The sequence below is a fragment of the Lemur catta genome, chromosome 6 (assembly GCF_020740605.2).
Source record: "Lemur catta isolate mLemCat1 chromosome 6, mLemCat1.pri, whole genome shotgun sequence".
Taxonomy (NCBI): domain Eukaryota; kingdom Metazoa; phylum Chordata; class Mammalia; order Primates; family Lemuridae; genus Lemur; species Lemur catta.
The window spans coordinates 38,820,298-38,835,573 of NC_059133.1; the positions used below are offsets into that span (position 1 = coordinate 38,820,298).

General features: G+C 38.8%; 1 protein-coding gene across 1 annotated transcript in view; it reads right to left on the minus strand.

Moving 5' to 3' along the window:
* Positions 1 to 9,678, minus strand: part of GLIPR1 (GLI pathogenesis related 1) — a 23,554-nt gene extending 13,876 nt beyond the window's left edge. Inside the window, exons 1-2 of the mRNA XM_045553348.1 lie at positions 9,101 to 9,678; positions 8,045 to 8,290 (exon numbers count right to left, since the gene is read on the minus strand). Coding sequence (XP_045409304.1) covers positions 8,045 to 8,290; positions 9,101 to 9,292 — 438 coding nt within the window. The 5' untranslated portion in view covers positions 9,293 to 9,678. The remainder of the gene's footprint in view (positions 1 to 8,044; positions 8,291 to 9,100) is intronic.
* Between the last annotated feature and the right edge of the window lie 5,598 nt (positions 9,679 to 15,276).

Consider the following 15,276-nt stretch of genomic DNA (forward strand, 5'->3'; position numbering starts at 1 on the left):
ATATGTCAAATAGACATATTAATAGTAACTAAGCTAATTTTTGAAAGCACAATGAAGAAACAGAGTACTGCAATAGACAGTGACCGGTGTGGGTGCTGATTTAACTGGATGTTCAAGGAAGACGTCTCTGAAGAGGAGGCATTTAAACTGAGACTTGAACAATGAGGATGCAGCACTTAGGATAAACATTTAGGAGACCTAATGATGGAGGAAGAGCATTCCATGCAGAGGTAACACCTTGTGGAAAGGCCCTGTCTTAGTCCATTTTTGTGTTGCTATAAAGGAGTGCCTGAGGCTGGCTAATTTATAAAGAAACTAGGTTTATTTGGCTCACAGTTCTGCCGGCTGTACAAGAAGCATGGAACAAGCATCTGCTTCTGGTGAGCACCTCGGACAGCTTCCACTCACGGCAGTAAGTGAATGGGAACAAGTGTATGCAGAGATCACAGGGCAAGAGAAAGGCAGCCATAGAGCCTGGAGAGAGGTGCCAGGCTCTTTTTAACAACCAGCACTAACAGGAACTAATAGAGTGAGAACTCACTGATTACTGTGAGGACTGCACCAAGCCTTTAACGAAGGATCTACCCCCATGACCCAAACACCTCTCATTAGTCCCCACCTCCAACATTGGGGATGAAGGAGCTCAGGAAATTTCACCTCCAAATATGACTCCTTGGTATGAAGAATATTTTTTTATATTTCTTGAGACAGAGTCTTGCTCTGTCACCCAGTGCTGTGGCATCAGCCTAGCTCACAGCAACCTCAAACTCCTGGGCTCAAGTGATCCTCTTGCCTCAGCCTCCCAAGTAGCTGGGACTACAGGTATGCACCACCACACTTGGCTAATTTTTTCTATTTTTAGTAATGCTCTTGCTCAGACTGGTCTTGGATCCCTGACATCAAGTATTCCTTCCACCTTGGCCTCCCAGAGTGCTAGGACTACAGGCATGAGCCACCTAGCCCAGCACACAGAATGTTTTTAATAAAAGACCATTCAAGATCACAAAGCATTGGAGGGGGCTTTCCCTCTGTCTGCATAAACTGGACTGACCTAATTAAAAGAGCAAAGGCAGCAATTGTCTTCCCTTCCTCTCCCTGTTATCTCAATATATTGCAGGAAGGAGGATCAAGAATGCAACCAGACCTGGCCCAAATCATTGAAATATAATACCTCCCAGGTTAATTTAATTTGCTCAGGTTAATGTAATTTGCAAAGAGAATCATTTACAAGTCAATCCGTTTCCCCCATCCATTTATCCTCCCTAGCACCATTTGTTGCCCCTAAACAGAATTACCTGTACTCCCCATCTCCCCCTCACCTCCAAAAGGACAGGTATAAAAATATCTGAACTTCATTGGGATACTGAGTAATCACTCTGTGACTCTCCCCATGAGCATGGTAAAAAACCTTTCTCTTATTAATCTACAGTAATTATAAGTTGATCCTTCAGCAAACTTTCAGGAGAAAGGACAAGTTTCCCCTCACCCCTACAGGGATCAAATTTCAACATGAGACTTGGAGAGGCCAAACAAACCTCACTATAGCAGGCTCATTTGCTTGGCAGGAAGAAGGCAAGTAGAGCCGGGCTCTGACGGGGAGGGGAGAGTCATAGGCAGTGAGGCCAGAGGCAGAGGAACAGATCGTGAGATTCTTGAAGGTGAATGATATGCTCTTTTTCACGTCTTAGAAAGATCACTTCAGTGGTTATGAAGTAAATAGACTGAGAAGAGTAAGGGGAACAAAGAGGCTGTTTTGGAGGCTGTTTCAGTGGGGCAAGAATGAGAAGATGGTGACTCATACTTGGACGATGGCAGTGAAATTCCTGAGCATTGATTAGGTTCATGGCTCAGCTTAGAGGTAAAGCTAAAAGGATGTGGTTTTGTTTTGATTGTGGGGTAAGAGGGAAAGAGAAAAGTAAAGTTTTGGTTTGGGGCCTGAGCAACATTTACTGAGATGGACAAAACTGGGAAGGAGGAGGGTGCGTGGGAGCACAGGCAAGGGGTTCTGCTCGGAACATGTTGATTCGAGATGCCTGTTAGACATCTGTGTCCAGACTGACCAGGCTGCTGCAGTTCAGAGGACAGAGTAAGGCTAGAGATGCAAATCTGGAAGATGTGGGACTAGATTAGATCGCACAGGCCAAGATACGAGATGGAAGAGTAAATGAGAACCTGGGATAAAGAAAACAAACACGAGAACAGCCAGCAGAGCAGACTGAGAAAGAGTGGTCAGTGACACGGGAAGGAAACGAAGAACAGAGCTGGCTTCATGGGCCACTCGGCCTGTGCTGTCACACAGTTGTCACAGTGGATCCAGTGCTCAGAAGAGCTCCATTCTTGGCTTAAATTAATGCTATTGTATACTTTAGCACTGTTAGTGTTACTTTTCCCCTTGCTTTTTGAACAAAAGATCCTACGTTTTCATTTTTCACTGGGCTCCACAGATGATATAGCCCATCTTGACAAGAGTGTTTGGTGTCATAAAAGCCTAAAGAAAGTGTTTAAAGCTGAACACAAGGCAGCACTTAGAAGCACTCCTTTTTACAGCAGTACCAAATTACATTTTAAATTATTTTTACTCAAAAAGTTCTTGAGCAACTTTGTGAAAGAATTGTGCCAAATATGGGGGACGCAAAGGTGAATGAACTACAACCAGTGGATGCCTTCGCAAAATGTAGAGAAAAGCAGTCACGAACCCATCAGGCAAGGGTTTGGGCCATTGTGAAGGGGAAGTGGAGGTTGCTAAGGGTGTGTAGAGCATAGGGCCCTTCTGTGGGGAAGCGGCATGGAGGCAGAGCTGGGACGAACTGCTCCGAGGGCCGTGAGAAGTCTTGTCAGCAGCGGGCAACACCTTGTGTGAACCTAAGGTGGGAAAGACTGATTTATAGGACTGAAACCAAACCAGTGTGGCTGCAGAAAAAGAGCAAGTTTAATTAACAAAGAAAAAGAAAAAAGAAAAAATCTCCATGCTGAGAGAGTATACAGTGAGGGAAGAGGGGAGATGAGGATGAAGTCTTAACTTCTCTAAGGTTTAAAGGTGGGGTAGGAGGTGGTAGGTAGAGCACATCACTGGGGCTGCTGCTCTTTGCAGGCTGCCTCTTCCTTGGCTTGGCAATTGGGGAGGGTGCCCTTCTTTGGCAGAAGACAGCCCCCCTCCCTACTCTGTGATCTAAATGGGGTGTTCCCCAGAACCCTTTCTTTATACCCAGGAATACCTGCAGGGGACTCCAGCCGGACAAACAATGAAGGGGTGGAGGCCTCTATCTCAAGAGAGCCTGGCTTTATGGGAGCTGTTAATCCTCAGATTTGATCCTTGTACTTGAACATTTACTTTCCACTTGTTTTTGTTTTAAAAATTTCTTAATTTTTGTTCACGGATCTCAAAGTGCTTTTACTCAGGTGCTTTGTTTAAAATGCAGATCTCTGGGCCCATCTCAGACCTACGGAATGAGAGTCACTGGAATTGTTCTGGAATCTATATTTTAACAACTTCCTCAAGTGATTCTTACACAAGCTAACTGCATTCAGTGTTGTCTCTATTCCTTTTACTATTGGCTTAGCTCATTTTATATTTTTATCCTTTTGCCTGTGAACACTTTCTTCTATAGTGTTGTATCTCAAGTATTCTTAACTTTTGGGTCCTTCCTCCACTTTAACGCTTTTTTCCAAAAGTGTGCAAATGTTAGTTATCATTCATTTTGTGCTTTAATTAGTCTCTTTTTTAAAAAATCAGGTTTATTAGGGTATAATTAACATACAGTAAAATTTATTCTTTTTAGGAGTATATGTCTATGAATTTTGACAAAAGCATACAATTGTGTAGCCACTACCATTTTCAAGACATAGAATATTTCTATCACCTCCCACCCCAGACCCGTTCACAGTAATCACTAATCTGTTTTCAGTTCCTATAGTTTTGCCTTTTCCAGAATATTATACAAATGGAATCAGTTTAAATGTACCATTTTGAATGTAGCTTCTTTCACTTAGCACAAGCATTTGAGATTATTTCATATTGCTGTATTCATTAGTTAGCATTCTTTTTTATTGCTGAGTAATATTTATTATGTGGATGTACTATATGCAATATCCAGTCAAGTGGTCTCTTTTTAAAAGCTTTATGGACATTCTGGCTCTTGGTTAAACTTGTGGGCTCTGAAGCTACAAAGCCTAAGTTCGTATTCAGCTTTCCCACTTACTGTGTGACCTTGGCCTTAGCTTCCTAATCTATTAATTGAGGATAATAACAATACCAACTCCACAGACTTATTTCATAGTTTTAAATGAGCTTCTAGAATATATCAAGCACTTGGCAAATGTTCATGTTTTATTATCTTAACACTAATACCCTTCCTCTTTATAATTTTTAATAGTGTTCATTTTTCATCAGGCAGATTTCTTTGTATGTTTTCTTTTAATTTCTTTTAATATGGCAAAAAAATCATAATTATAAGAAATAATAAGATCCACTCATTGAGAATTTAGTGCAGGTGTAGTGGTAAGCACTTCACATGCAATATCATGTTTAATCCTTATAACAACTCAATAAATAGGTGCTATTGCTCCTATTTTTGTAGATGAGAGATTGGAAATTGGCCAGTTCTGCCTGGCCACAAAGTACTGTGAGGACAGTCCATGCCATTAGCAAGAGGCTTTCAAATTATTTTCTCTTTTAGCAAGTCCTCCAGAATAAGAAACCACTCTCTATACTTTTCTAACAAAAGCACTGCATCTGGGAAACCCAGAGGGGAGGGACATGTCTCCTTCTGTTAGCCTCTAGGCTAACAGCCCCTTCCCACCGTCTTCTTTCAATTCTCATTATGAGTCCATCTGCTTCATTATTAAGAGTATGGTAACATTGTCACATATATGAAACTTGCTAGAGAAATTGGGAAACATATCACATTTCCATTGGTTCTATGAGAATGTAAAAATAAAAATTTCAAGAGGGTAGAGTTGGAAGGAGGAGATAAAAACCAAAATAAGATCAACAATGCCATCTAGTGGGAAGTTCTAGCACTGTCAAACCCAAGTAATCTGTTACCTCACCCAGATACTTTAATCAAGCTATTCCCAAACTTTACAAAGCTGAACTCTCATCAACAGAATATCGAATTATATTACTCTTCCATATTAATAGGCCAGAATTCCTCCTCAATGCCTGTCTATCTCCAGTGAAGACAAAGCTAAAGTGTTGAATTAACACGTCAAGAAATATCATAGCTGCTAGGAGGAGATAATGGATCTGAATCTATTTTCTTTATTCTGTACATTTGCCCATCTGATATCAGCCAAAATCTGCAAATAGCTTGATTTTTCAATAAAAGATGAGGATAAGCAGGTTATAATATCCACATAAGGTAACTTTCCAGCATGGATTTAAAACTTTCTAGCAACTGAGTATTCTTGAATCCCCTAGCAAGATTTCTTGTAAGGATAGAAAAAGGGACTCTTTAACCTACCTATCAGATCTTTCTTCCATTATGGTTGCTAGAAAACTAGCTCATGGAAGGAATCTAACCTTTTTTCAATGCCTCCTAAATACTAGTACTTTGTTAGATAATTTACATGCATTATATTATCTAAGCCTTACAACATATCTGATATCTGAACTCTTTCTCTTACTAGTTAAATAACATTGGGGAAACAACTTCCTAACCTCTCTGAGCCTGTTTATTCACCTGTGGTTATTAGCACCTCCCTTACAGGTTTGTGGTGAGAAATGAGTGAAGTCTTCAACATAGAGAGCTAAACACCACGCTCATTTAAAAGGCAGTTGCTGCTGCTGTCTGTTTCCTGACCCAGGGAGTTCCTGGACGTTGTCTCCATGATGAAAGACCCTCTTTTGAAGTTAGGGGTAGAACCTAGTGGTCTCTTACAGAGAACAAGTTAGGATCACTCAACTTCAGTTTTGATACCTGCATGCACGGAGCTGGACTTTAGAAAATGAGTTTTCTCATGTTCAACATCTTAGACTTCCTTTTTTCCCTAGATATAAGGGATTTTCCAAGTAAGCTCAGTTAATTTAGGGAGGGCTATCTGTGAAATCTCAGGCACATGCAACATAAACTCCAGTTTTCTCCTCTTATTTTGACTCCCCAGAACCATGAACATGGAGAGTCTTAACTTGTATATATGAGCATGGTTTAGGAGTCTGTTGTCAATTTAACAGTCTTCTGACCTCTCTGTATTTGGCATGCTGAGCTACCTGTTATTCATCTGAAGTACCAGGCTCGTTCACACCTACTGTGTACTTTCTACACCTTGCTAGTTTTACTTGGAATTCTCTTCCCTTTCTTTTTCATTTGACAAACTCTCACCCAGTTTTCAAGCACAAATTCAGCTGTCTTCTGCTGTGTGAAGCCTTTGCACTTCCCTTTAACTGGATAAATTGTTCTGTCTTCTTTGCTCACATGGCACGTTTTCAGCGTCTTTAAATTGCACCAACCATGCACTGTAATACATCCATTTACACATATGTCTCTCTAAAAAGAAGGTCAATTCCAGAGGGTCAGGGACCATTCCTAGCTATATCCCTCTTTCCCTGCCTTACCCCATATTTCTCGTCACTCTCATTTCTCTGAGATTATACCCTAATAAAGTGGTAGCTCATAAACTATCATCTCAGGGTCTGTTTTCGAAAGAATTTGGACTAAGATATCACTAGTACCTGGCACAGGATAGAAGCTTAAATACTGACTGAATAAATGAAAGTAGGCACCCTCAAACTGGTAATTATTTCTGGATATTTAAACACCACTGTGCAAAATGGTACAAAGTTCCCCTTGTAGGCAATCTAGATTTAGCTTTCTTACTGCCTAGGTCTTATTGGAAATTAAGGGAATTTACTTTCCAGTCAAATTTATTTGCAGATAGAAACCAAAATTGTTGGTTTATGTAATAACTGCAGGAGAAACTATTTCTATAATATTTCCAAGAAAGAGACCAACGCTACAGATGATTTGATTGCCCCTCTTTGCTTACAATAATTTTGAGGTGAAAATTTTTACTGAAATCAATCCTTTCTCTATCTTCATAATAATCCATATAACTGGGCAAAATTTGGTTTACTTAAAACACCACCAATGAGATCAGAGGCTTTAGAAAGCCGAGCAGAAGTAGAGTTTTTCTAACATGTTACTCTTTCAAACCACCTAATATTTCAATGTAACTACCTTGTTAGAAATGGTTTTGCCTTCATACCTCATTGCAACAGATTTTTGTGCAGAAAGCCAGTCAAATACAGGTTAAATACCTTTAGTTCTTGGTTTGATAAGGACTGGCAGGAAATAAAAGTAAATAAACAAAATGTAGCCAAGATAGGAAGTCAGCGTCTGAAGAAGACTACAGAAGATGCTACCTCAGGATTTGTTTCCATCGTGTCACAAACCTGAGCTAGAATTAGGGAGACAAAATGAACTTCAGTAAAAACATCTCAATGGGAGGCTCTGAATGTGGCCATGGGGACTAATAATGTGGATTTTGGGGACAGGACAGTTTATATAACTTTATATTTTTGCTTCTCCGTTGGGGCTAGAACTGAAGTTTTTCCCCCTCCTTGTGCGGCACAGTACCCGGCATACAGATTTTCAGTTGATGTTTGAAAGAATCAGAATAAGAATTGATGCTTCTGAAAGGCTTATTTTTCCCAATTTTATAGTCACAAGACAACAGCCTCAAATTTCATTTAGAACTCATGCCAGCTGGAACCTAGAAATCTATTCATTTATAAGGGTCTGTGATTACTCATAAATGGAATAAAGCCCCACGGGAGAATAGGTGTTATCGAAGTTATTCAAAGCTTGTTCACATTGGTAGGCCTCACATATTTCCTGCTATGTGTTTAGCCCACATAACTAAACTCTTCAAGCACTATTTTCTCATGCATTGGAGACTGTCCCATTTATTATTTTTAAAGTAAGCCCATAATCCCTACTCCGTTTACAGGTACACTAGCTTACTATATATTTTCTTAACTCCAGATTCCAATCTTCTCCTCACCCTTGAAAAGATAGTTTCAAGAAAATATAGGGCAGATGTGTACCTGAGTGTAATGGCCACAGACTTTATTGCATTTCCGAGTCTTGAAGTCATAGTACCGGATTTCATCATACCAGCTTGTGATGGCTGAAGACACAGAAAAGATGGATAGAGACCCAGTCCAGATGTTTTCTCCCAGCGAAGTAAAGTTTGGGTGCAGCTTGTGGGGTGACTTCAGCTGTACATTATGTGCAAACCGACAATATTTTGCCCATGCTTTTGCAATTTGCGCTAGTGCTGGGTCCCAAGTCTGCAAAAATAAATATTAAACAATGGGGGAGGAGCTCAAGAATGAAAGCTATTACCCAAAATGTAACTAGGGTGAGCAGAGTGTGAATTTGAGTGAGAAATGAGGTGTGAGGTGTGATGACAAGAATAGAGAAGGAAACACTGCATATGGGTCCTCTATAAATATGGTCTTCAAGCACTGACTAGGGCCAGAAGGAAACATGATAATCTAGTTTCCTGGAATTTAGAATCCAGGTGAGGGAATCAGATCAACATTTTACTGAAGGACAATTACAGCGTGTGCAAAATAGTGTGTGCTGTGTTTCACATCTCATATTATAACCATAATAGCCCATACCCTAAGAAGTTCAGACAGCTTAAAAATCAGCTCAAAGCCACAGATCTGGGATTCAAACCCAAGCCTCACTGATTCAAAAATCCCATCCTTTCCCCAGATGCCAAACCGCCTTCCTGAGAGTCAGTACTGTGCTGGCAACAAAAAAAGTAAACTTAGAGACAAGAAAAACAAAAACAAACAAACCACAAAAGTTGACAGGGAAGAGAATAACAAGAAAAAGAAATAAAATCTACCTAAGCCCAGAGAAAAGGAAGTGTCCAAAAAGAGAAGAGAAACGTACTGTGGAGCTCGCTTCTAAAAACAGTTGAGTAGACAGAACTAAACTGGATGTGTTTTGATCAAAGATTGTGAATTTTTTGCACACAATCACAATGAAAAAAAGTCATTCCAGATTACCAAGGATTTAACCCCAGAGTCAATACATATTAGCTGTTTTTGACTGACTCATGCCCCAAATATTGATATTTTCCTTACCATGTATAGCATATCACTGGCTGTTGGATTCACCTCTGATCGGAACTTATTATGAATTCGAACACAGTCTTTGATGAAATCTTCATTTTCAATATCTGGCAAAGTATTTTCTGTAAAGGAATAACTAGAGACGAAAGAAACCATCCAGGCTGCCGTAGCAAGTGTGACTCGCATGCTCAGTCTGTCTGGCATGGAGCCTCGGGAGGCTGCAATCCGAGCGGCTGCAGTTTTTGAGAGTTCTCAGCTGGCAGCGTTACAAAGCATAGCCGACTTCAGCTTTGAAAAAATGGAAAGCAGAACTGAGTTCATCACAAGTTTTAAGAAATGGGTTTCTCCATATATGGTTTGCAACTCATTTTGTGTTCTTAACCCTGTCTTTTCAGTGGTTTTCAGTGACACAGCACCTATTACAACACAGATTCTTATGAGGCTGTGTCAGACTTTCTTTTGAGTTGGGGGATATTTCCAAAGAAAATTCTGTAGTTTCCAGAAATAACAGTCTCCAATTTTTAACAGAGGTTGTGGTGATTCAATGAAAACATATCCCTTACTTTTATAAATGCCTTGCAAAATGCTTTTAAGAATCTTTCTTTCTTTCTTTCTTTTTTGTTTTTTTTTTTTGTAAGAGTCATATCAACACACAGTGGTTGGAATATCTAGTTAACATCATCATCTTGACCCAGAATTCACTCGCTGTGGAGGAAGCATGAGTGTTTGCAGGCACACACGGGGTGGGGAGAGAACAACGAATAGGAGAAAGAGCACTGGCTTCAAATTCAGATTTCAGTTTAAGTTCTGTTCCTAACTAGTGGTAAGACCTTGGGCAAGTTACCAAACTCTCTAAGCCTCAGCCATCTGCTGAGTGAGGCTAACGAGACCTTTTCTACCTTCTTTATCACAGAGATTTGGGAAGATCAAATGAGCTAGCCAATGTACTAATTCAACACATATTAAATTCCTGCTCTATGTATTCGGCTTAGTAACACAGAGATAAAAACACAGTCACTGCTCTCCAGGAGCGCACAGTGGTAAGAGCTGTGAGAAGGTGGTGACAAAGGTGGCTACAACAGGGGCCATTGGAGATCTGGATATAAGAAAGCACAGGGAGGCAAGAACTCAGGAGAGGATGCGTAACCCATTCTGGAGAGGACAGAGATGGCCTCCTACGTACAGTTGGTGAGGTCTTTGCTGAGGCCAGAATTGGCTAGGTGTTGATAAAGTGAAAAAGGGCTGGAGAGATGAAGGGAATTGGGCGGATAGGAACTACATATCTAGCTGTGAAGTTGGAAACACAGTGTCATGGCAAGAATAGAGCAAGAATCCCTGCATATTGTCTCCCTCTATAGATAAGGTCTTCAAGTACTGATTCTGGCTGGTAAGAAATATGATGCCTGGTCGAATGGATTTCAGAATCTGAATGGTGATTTTGTGCCAACTGGGGAGAGAGGTAAGATATCAGGGAGGATTTCTGAATTCTGACAATGATTTGGATTTTATCACCAAGGTGATGGGAAGTTATTGGAAGATTTTAGCTGTAGTGTGATCTGGTTCTAGAAAACACCTGTACTTTAGAAAATTAAGAGAGATAGAAAATGGAATGAGGTGGGGGGAAATATTTCTAATGGAAACTCTTAAAAAGTAGAACATTACAGAACCATAAGGCAGAATCCGATTGCCACATACACAAATAACCTTACAAAATACTCATGTATAATTTTAAATTTTGCCTAGGCTTCCTAATGTCAACATTGTATTGATCTAAGATAAGGATCTTCTTGTTTGGGGCTCAGAGGCAACTTTTTGATCAATGTAGTGACAAGCAAAGATGAGACCTTCCTCCAGTATGAACTGGTAACCAGTTCAGAGCCTGCTTTCATCTTCTTCTGGTTCTTTGTGGGCTGGGTTGAGTGTTGAACACAATAACAGGATAAATGAGATCTCACAAGCAAGCAAATTCAGTGATGTTTTCTGATTACTTGAGTAATCCCTGTTGTATACATATAACTTTCAGGAATAAGCAATATGATCTTGGTATTGAGATGAATTAGTCAATTTTTCCTCTAATTTCATGGAAATAATCAGCAAAAGGGAAAGTCTGTCATCACAGAGATGATTTTTACATTATTACGCAGAGCAATGTAGCTCCTTAAGAGCCACAGCTCTCAAGCTTCTCAATTCACACTATATTTCTGCAACAACTGGAACTTTTACCGAGGAAAAAAATGCAAGCCTCCACTTCTTAGAAGGATTACAGCTTTGCCATGAGTTTTTCCACTCCTTACTGTGGGTCTTTGCCACAGTCTCCTTGATCAGTATGCTTGTGTGCTAAGAAAGAGATTTGTTTTCAGTGCTTATTGCTGAATGATGGCATTTTATGAGAGTTTTTAAACCTTTTTTAATTCTTTTCTGTATTGTCTAATTTTGTATAGTGAGCATATGTTGTCTTTTATATTCAGAAAGTAAACCAAAACTATTTTTATTTTGGAGAGCCATGGGACTTTTAAAATAATGCACAAATTCACACATATACACAGCCTGATAAATCTATGTATAGATAAAAGACTAAACAGATACTGGTAATTCAAGTATTAATTGTGGTTATTGTTACATGATGGGATATTTTCTTTATCTCAGAATGTTTTACTAAAGTGCTTTATAAAAAGCAACAGTTTGTGTATCTAGAGATAATTATATATATATATATTATATGGAAAAATCTCACCCTTGCTATACTGTTCTAAACACATCCATTTAGATACATGATGAGCTTTTTTTTATTTCTTGGGGAGAAATGATGTAGAATTCCCTAAAATCCCACCCTTTCTGATTAGATTCTGTAAACATTTAGGCTACAAAGGCCTCTAGTCACCTACTCTATTGGGTCTTTTTGTCTACACGTACAATTATTTCATAAGTATGCTTTTGATTATAACTATTCATAAACAAAATGACTGAACAATGTTTCCTCAAATGAATGTATCATAATTTACATAACAAATTGTTGGATAGTAAGATTTCTTTCAATTTGTCTTTATTATAAGTAATACTGCCATGGATATCGTCATATATTCCATATTTAATACAACTGATTGCTAGAACTAGAGCTAGTAACAGGATATGAGTGTTTTAAAAATTTCAAACAGTGTCCAATTATCCTCTTAGAACTTATACTCATTTATACTTTCATCATCAGTATACAGGCATTGAGATCATATATTATCTTAAAAATTTTTTTCAACTTTATATTTTGCCTCCATTTCCTAGTGATGAGAGAGACCATATATTGTCTTAAACATTGGAACTATATGTTATACATATTGTCAAAGAGAACTAGAGCTAGATACTTGTTAAACTGGTAAAGATATATTTTATTAGAAAACTATTACAATAGGGGAAAAGAGACCTCAGAAATAGGCTCAATTCTGAATATAATAAAGACACCTGGGGATTTATAGCCAAGGAGCAGAGATGGTAGGTGGAAAATTACTAAGAAGAGACATTAAGGATGGGGAATTCTTATTAGACTGATACAACAGGATTCTTGCTAAGGGCAAGCCAGGGTGATCAGGTATCAAGGATAGGAGAGGTTCTCTCTAAATCAACTTAACAGGATTCTTGCTAAAACTGGGCTATGCAAGTCTGGAAAGGAAGAGTGCCAAAGTCAAGATCTAGTAGAGAAGAGGGCTTAGAGGATTCTTGCTGAAGTTTGGTCAAGGAAAACATGTTGTCAGTATGCATATTTAAGTACTTTCTATTTTCTCTCCCTTTGTATGCTATATTTTAGTTTACCACTTCCTAACTTTAGCTAAATTTTTCTAATGAGGAAGCCAAAGTGGAACTTCTGCATTTTGTCTTTGACTTGCATGGTATAGCAAGAGAGGTAGCCACCACACCAAATTTACAAGCACAGGAATCAATTCTGCTCATATTAAACAGAGCAGTCACTTTTAAAAATATGAATTTCAAGATAATGTTAACATATGCAAATCTATAAATGCAATTCACCACATAAATAAAAGCAAGAACAAAGACCATATGATTCTCTCAACAGAAGCAGAAAAAGCATTTGACAAAATCCAGCACGCTTTTATGTTAAAAACTCTTAACAAAATAGGCATAGATGGGACATTCCCTAAAATTATTAAGGCCATATATGGTAAACCCACAGCCAATATCATACTGAATGGGAAAAATTGAAAGCATTCTGCTGAGAACAACTAGGCAAGGTTGCCCTCTATCTCCACTTCTATTCAACATAGTACTGGAAGTCCTTGCCAGAGCAATTAGACGAGAGGGAAATTAAAGGTGTCCAAATGGGGGCAGAAGAGATCAAACTCTCACTCTTTGCTGATAATATGCTATTATATCTAGAAAAACCCAATGATTCAACCAACAGACTCCTGGAATTGATAAATGAATTCAGTAAAGTCTCAGGATACAAAATTAATGCACACAAATCAGTGGCATTCATATATACCAGTAACAGTCAAGCCGAAAATCAAATCAAAGATGCAACACCTTTCACAATAGCATCAAAGAAAATTAAATATTTAGGAATATATTTAATGAAGGAGGTGAGAGACATACATAGGAAGAACTACAAAACACTGAGAAAAGAAACTGTAGAATATCTAAACAGAAATCCCTACCATGCTCATGGATTGGTAGAATCAATATTGTTAAAATGTCCATACGACCTAAAGTGATCTACAGAATTAATGCAATCCCCATCAAAATATCACTATCATTCTTTACAGATTTAGAAAAAAATAATTCTATGCTTCGTCTGGAACCAGAGAAGACCTCGTGTAGTCAAAGCAATCTTAAGCATAAAGAACAAATTGGGAGGCATCAGTCTGCCAGACTTCAAACTTTACTACAGGGCTATAGTAACCAAAACAGCATGGTACTGGCACAAGAACAAAGATATAACCTTTAGAATAGGACACAGATCCCAGATATAAAACCATCCTCATATTATCATCTAATCTTCAACTAAGCAGACAAAAATCTACATTGGGGGAAAAAAATCTCTATTCAACAAGTGGTGCTGGCAAAACTGGATATCCACATGCAGAAGACTGAAACTAGATCCCCACTTCTCACCTGTCAACAAAAATCAATTCACAATGGATAACAGACTTAAACCTAAGGTGTTAAACCTTAAGAATTCTGGAAGAAAATGTCAGGAAGATTCTTTCAGACATTGGCCTAGGCAAAGAATTTATGAGGAAGACCCCCAAAGCAATCACAGCAGCAACAAAAATAAACAAATGGGACCTGATCAAATTAAAAAGCTTCTGCACAGCCAAGGAAACTATCATTAGAGCGAATAGACAACCTACAGAATGGCAGAAAATATTTGCTTTCTACATTATCTGATACATGGCTGATAATAAGAATGTATATAGAACTTAGGAAAATCAACCAGAGAAAAATCAAACAACCCCATCAATAAATGGGCAAAGGACATGAACAAGCTTTTCAAAAGAAGACAGACTAATGGCCAGCAAACATATAAAAAAGTGCTCAACATCTCTAATCATTAGGGAAATGCAAATCAAAACTACAGTATCAGCTAACTCCAGTGAGAATGGCCCTTATCAAAAAGTTCTAAAACAACAAATGCTGGCATGAATGTGGAGAGATTGGAACACTCTTACACTGCTGGTGGGACTGCAAATTAGTACAACCTCTGTGGAAAGTAATCTGGAGATACCTTAAAGAGCTAAAAATAGAAATACCTTTTGGTCCAGCAATCCCTCTACTAGGCATCTATCCAAAGGAAAAAAAGACATTCTATAATAAAGACATTTGCACTGGAATGTTTATAGCAGCACAATTCACAATTGCAAAGATGTGGAAACAACCCAGTGCCCATCAATCCATGAGTGGATTAATAAAATGTGGTAAACATATACCATGGAATGCTACTCAACTACAAAAAACAATGGTGATCTAACACCTCTTATAATATGCTAGACAGAGACTGAGCCCATCCTTCGAAGTGAGGTATCATAAGGATGGAAAAACAGGCACCACATGTACTCACCATCAAATTGGTACTAAACGACCTACACTAAGGTGTTCACAAGGTAGTAAAACTCATTGGGTGCTGGTCAGGGGTGGGGGTGGGGGGGGTAAACCCAAACTAATGGAAGCAGAACGCACTGTAT